The sequence below is a fragment of the Protobothrops mucrosquamatus genome, unplaced genomic scaffold (genome assembly GCF_001527695.2).
Source record: "Protobothrops mucrosquamatus isolate PMUCROS unplaced genomic scaffold, P.Mucros_1.0 scaffold483, whole genome shotgun sequence".
NCBI classification, from domain to species: domain Eukaryota; kingdom Metazoa; phylum Chordata; class Lepidosauria; order Squamata; family Viperidae; genus Protobothrops; species Protobothrops mucrosquamatus.
Genome location: NW_015386803.1, coordinates 330,395 through 336,394, shown reverse-complemented (window position 1 = coordinate 336,394; position 6,000 = coordinate 330,395). Strand labels below are relative to the sequence as shown.

Genomic DNA, 6,000 nt, shown 5'->3' with positions numbered 1-6,000 from the left:
TGATCGTTTTTTGTTGCTTTTGAGGAGAATAAGGTTTATTATTGTTCTTTATTTAAGGAAAAAACTGCAGGAGTGGTACATTTGTCCTCTAAAATTGTAGACGTTATTAGAAGATGAGTGTTCTTTACACATTCAGTTGAGACAAGCAAGATTCCTTTTTTTTTAATGCAAGTTGATTTTATCAGGCAGCATGAATTTTGCTTTGCATTTCTTTTTTAAAGTTGCAGTATTTGTGCACTCTATGTAGGTGTTCTCTCTCTGTGTGTGTCTCTCTGTCTCTCTGTCTCTCTGTCTCTCTCTCTCTCTCTCTCTCTCTCTCTCTCTCTCTCTCTCTCACACACACACACACACACACACTTTCTCTCTCCCTCTCTTTCCTCCGTGCCCCTCCTTCCAGCTTTTACTCATAAGACGGCAAACTACGTATCAGCAATGGGATAATACTATGTATTGTTCTAAATGCATATGATTTTAAAAAAGTTGTTGATAACAGTGGCTTTCTGACTTCTTGTGATCTCTCATAAACACTAGTTTATCTTAATAGAAATATGTCTTTTTTTTCTGGGATGGAATTGTTTTGCTCCTCCTGTCTTCTTTTCCTTTTCCTTTAGGTTGTTAAAGGCTGTTATACAGCCTTCATCTGTAAAGTTTAAATAGGACAAAAGAAAGAAAGAGACGTTTAATCTTTATAGAAAAGAAGGGAGACACTTCTTTTCCTCTGACTTTCAGCTCCTGAAGGCATTTAGGCAGTTAACAGGAAGGGGAGAAGAAAGCTGTGAGAGATGAAACATATATGTAATTGTTCTAGTTTTATATTTAAAAGAATTTGAAGATTATCTTATTTCCACACCCCTCCTTTTTTGGGGGGGGGCGGTAAGAGCTTTTTTGTTGTTGATGAGAAATTTGGGCTGGGATGATTGCAAAGTCTCTGTGACATCCATATCGGTCTTTCATGTGTGTGTGTGCCTGTGTATGTGTGTGTTTACATTGAAGTCACATCAACTTTGTGTGGTATTCTGCATGCTTATTGTCTGTACGCGTGAGGAGTTGATTTGCCCTCTTCCCTCCTCTCGGTTAGGAGGTTTGCAGTCTGCATTTAGCAGGGAAGTGTCAGCAATTACACGCTGTTCTTGACAGGATTGTTAAAAGAAAACAGGGAAAGGGCCACAGCTTGTTCTCCCGAATTTCCTCTGATCAGCAGAGGAAGGTGAACGTCTGTGTGTGTGCTAAGACCCAAGTGGTCTTAATGCGAGATGTCATTTGGAGCCTGACAGTGGAACAACAACGGGTGCAGCTGACTCTCTTCTGCTCTGCTATCCAATGACATCCAGTGGCTGAGAGTATGAAGCTGATGGTTGGGTCTCTCCTCAGTGCAGCCGGCACACCTGACAGGCAGCTGTAAAACCAAGCCAAGGCGAGCTTTGGGACTCACAGGGTATGCATAAATGATAGGGGTAACTGTGCAGAAGGTGAGAAAGAAGCTGTTGCCCCCTCCCCAAAGCCCCTCATCCCCAAATGAAATGCACAACGCAGCTAGCTTAACACCACCACACTCCTGCTACTGGCTGCCAAGAGACTCAAAAAAATCCACCTTCACTTTTCAGTCAGAAGAGGCAGAAGTGGATGTGAGAGACAGAGACATTCAGAGGCAAACAGAACGAAAGAGGGCAAGAGGTTTGACTTTAAGAGACTCCTGCAGTGACAACTCCATGCAGTTCGGAACAACGAGGACGGCAACCAGCTCCGAGTCGGGTTTCATGGGGACATGGCAGAGCGCTGACACTAACCTCTTGTTCAGAATGTCCCAGCAGGTAGGACAATTTCCTTTGATTGTCACATGTGGAAAGGGGTCACTTTTGTTGTTGTTGCTGCTGCTGCTGCTGTCGTAGCTGGCTTGCGCATACTTTTGTCTCTTTTTTTAAAAAATTTTTTTTGCATTTCATCCTTTTTATCATTTGCATTTTATCTTCCTTTTATTTCAGTGCTGCTGCATAGTTTCTGTAATGTCATAACTTACTCTTTGGCATGTCTGGGTTGATTTCGGTGCATCCCCCAAGGGCTCCTTTAAAAAAAAATAGAAAGAAGCAAATAAGGAAGCTTAATACTGCTTTTTTAAATTTTTTAAAATCAAGCTCCCTTCTCAAAGTTTTTCCAGTGAGATTATTTATCCCGGTTTATTGCCTTTGTCTTCTTTTCTTTATCCCACCCTCCTTGTTTTCTTTTCTCCCTCCTTTTTAAACTTTTTTTTTAATAATAAAAAAAAAGCTCCTACTATTGCAGCCAAAAGTCCTTTTTTCCTTTTCACCCCCGGAATATATAAGTCCCTTTCTGAAAACTAATTCTAAACTTGGGGGGGGGGGGCAGAACAGTCTAATTGAGTACAGGTGGCAGAAAACAGTGTGGTCCGGATCCTAAAGTAGAGGACAAAGCAGTTGTGTTGGAATTCCTGCTAGCACAGAGCTGAGGGTCCTTCCATGAAACAGTTCCAGCTGCTGCTTCTTCTCTCGCTGTGTCTCTTTTCTTAGATACAAGTACAGTTTCTCTGGAGTTGTATCCTGATGTTTTACCACCCCCCAGCAGTTCTTTAACCTGGGGCTGCATTTACTGGTACGGAGGGGGAAAGTTAAAATGTTTTTGCAAGGCCAGTAGTAACAGATAATTAATCACAGAGCTAGTAGGTGTATCGGTACCAAACTCTTAATGATACGGGGGCCTAGAACGCTGTGGCTTTTCTTTTGCAATTCTTTGCTTCTTCTCTGTAAAATATATATACACGGCATGAAATAGTCACACACATAGTTTGAAAGGGCGGTGGGGGGGCTGAGGGGGGAGATTTCAGTGTAAACTCACTTAAAGAAAGGATAGGAATTCTAAAGAAGACTTAAAAAAAATAAAGCATATGCTAATTGTTCCCTCTTGTTTTTTTTTTTTTAAATTGCTCCTTTTGAAAAGTTGTTTCACGTCTGCTTAATTGAGAAGCTGAAACAGTCAAAAGTTGCAAGCTATGTTTTTATTATTCGGAGAGGTCTTGCATTGCCAGTTTTTTAAATGAATGAATTCCATTTGACATGAATATGTCTCACTTTATCACTCTTGCAGCAAAAGGGTTATAATTTGTTCTTTTAGTGAAAAGAAAAAGCAGATGCCTACCTATATCCTTTGGAAAGTCAAGAAAAAGTAAGCACCTTTAGGACCAATATAGTTTGTAATGTAGAATAGTTGTGTATAGACAGAATTTAAATATCACATGTACTTTCCATAGGATGGCTGCGTTCAAATAAAGTATATTTAGATTTATCCTGTAGAGGGACCCTGATTACAAGTGATACCAGCTTCCTGTACAGAAATATAATCAACCTAAGCTAAAAAGGCAACTTATATGTTACAGAGACTAAATGAAAAGAACAATTCTCACATTTCATGCTACACACCAATACAGTACATGATAGTGTATTATATCTCTCTTAGTTTTACATTCATTTTCTAGTAATATATCTATCCTAATTCAGCTGTCATTCTTTTTTTTTAATATCCTCATATTATTAGAACTTTCACAGTTGGAGTAATTTTTTTCCTCTTGTTTTGGCAACACAAGAGTTAATCCAGCTAAAGCCATATTGGTAAATTACTGTTGAACCACATACTTCTTGTTAGGCTGCCCATTGAGTGTTTGGCTTTTATAGAGAAAGTCATTCATAGTTTTGGAATAATAGAAAGTGGTAGATGTCAGGCTACAGAGTTCAACAAGTAAAAGGAAGACAACTCTAGGCAAATAAGCAGACAAATATAATTGACAGAAAAATGCAAGTTCATCCACTATCCAGTTGTTAATTTGGGGGGGGGTTGTTAGTTTTGTTGGGCATAAAAATTTGTTTCTCCTTTTAACCTCATTACTGGACACATATGGTCATGTTTATTTTCTGAGACTGTGTTGAAAAAGGAATAATAGTATGTATAGTATATGGCTAAATGCAGGGCAGATGCTGTATTCAGTGTTGATCCTTCTATGGAAATACCCTTGCAGAGACAGTAGCATTGTAGGAATGGTAATGTTGAATGTATGGATTTTTTTTTAAATATAAGTTTTGCTTTTGTGCCAGCGTTGGTTAGAATGCTACTGTCTGTCTGAATGCAAATAAGAATCTTGATTTTCTTTTTTTACCCCTATTCTTTTTTTAAGAGTTAATTGATTCCACTTCATGGGTAACAGTGTGTTTAAATTTCTAATTCTTCTGCAATATACAATTTCTGTGTATCCGGTGTATCCAATAGATTAATTACAATTGCTATGCATCTGAACACATTTCTGACAGCCTTTACCATAAACTTTTTTGTTGCTTGTAAATATACTATGCGTGTGGGTCGAGTTCATCTCCCCTGTCCCTATGATTGATTTAGTATGACAGTGACTGATAGCTTAAAAGAAACTGTTGGTAAAATAGATACATGCACTGCAAACAAAACTTTTCCATAGTTTAATAAAATAGATTTTATATGAAATGCACGAAATAAGTTTTATTCCTACCTGGAAGGAGATTTCAATTTTTTAAGGCAATTTGAAGTAAATATGTGATAGAAAACTAACAGGTACTTGGAGAGCAGTAGAAAACCTTAGTTTATATTAAAAAAAAATATTCAGAAGAATAGTAGAAAGAAATAATTGCATAAATATGAGCAAGTTTATATGTGCTGCTGTCAGGTATCTTCATTTACTTGCTCTACATCTAAAAGGACATATAGAGATAAACCATTCTTGCTATAAGAGTTATTCACGGGACATATTAGAACATTTAGCTTTAGAGAGTCACAGCTATCTTGTTTTAAAAATGGACATTTAACCTTATAGCAGTTCTACTTTTGTACCTTTAAAAAAAAACCAACTGGTTTGCAGATCCTTTAAAATGAATGTTCTGTATACAAAAATAAGTGCAGATAACTTCAAGGAACATATATTTTAACTCCCCCCCCCAAAGGCTCTTCTTTAGGTCACTTTGATCAGTGATAGATGGACAACGTCCAGAAACCTTTAACTTCTGGTCTTTACTGATTTGGACAGAGACCAGATTTCAATCCAAGCCGTTTGTATATGTACACATGGAAACATACATATCCCAGTTCTGTTTCAAACTAAAAAAGAATGCCTATTGATTGGTTGAATAACAAAATACTTTTTTTCTTTTCTTTTTTTTCCTGATTGAATAGTTTTTTACATTTATCCAAAAAAAGTATTATTTTCCTTCCTCAAGCTTCTCTTAAGGGCTGTGCTAAAATATTTTAAATGAACTTGACCATAATATAAAACACAGAAATAATGCATAATGATAAAAAAAATGCCAGAGGTGAGTAAAAGCATTTTTTACTCTCCTGTTTCAAATCCAAAAGAGATAAACTCTTGAAGATATCTTTTCAGCCAGTTAAAAGAGTAATACTGGGTTTGTGTGTTCATCTGTGAGCCATTATACAGTAATTTTAAATCCATCTACTGCTGCAACAAAATTAGCGACATAATTTCATTGTGTTACAGTATCTTATTAAAGCACAAATATCTGACATCTTGTACTCCTGCTTTATTTGGCTTCTCACCAGTATTATTATAAGTGACAATTTTTCTATTGTGCATTCAATTCTCTCATCAGCACAATGACTTTATTACTGGAACAATCGTTTCATAGATAGATGAGAAGTAAGTTGAGGAAACTAAAATCAGATCTGTATATTTACTTTAATACGGATGCATCTTTTCATCGGAAAGAATGAAGAATTGGAATATATTGGAAAGGTTGGTTATGAAAGCTGCCTTATTTGCCGCAATGTATTCTACACAGAAAAAGTTTAGATTTTCAAATACTATGCAGTAGGAATATTTGATTCTAATTTGAATGCAAAACACCCTATTGTAATTCTGCTAGAGTAATATTTGGTTAATGAGAAGGTAGATAAAATCAGAAAGATAGTTATATTTACTTACAAATTATATGAACCTAGAGTAAAATATTATCT

At 36.6% G+C, this 6,000-nt stretch overlaps 1 protein-coding gene across 2 annotated transcripts in view; it reads left to right on the top strand.

The window, feature by feature from the left end:
- Window positions 1–1,520: 1,520 nt before the first annotated feature.
- BNC2 (basonuclin 2) overlaps window positions 1,521–6,000 on the top strand; it is a 293,974-nt gene continuing 289,494 nt past the window's right edge. The window contains exon 1 of one of the 2 annotated variants that reach the window (XM_015816710.2): window positions 1,521–1,811. In XM_015816710.2, the coding sequence (XP_015672196.2) occupies window positions 1,521–1,811 (291 nt within the window). The remainder of the gene's footprint in view (window positions 1,812–6,000) is intronic. The other variant, XM_015816709.1, reaches the window with a different exon arrangement.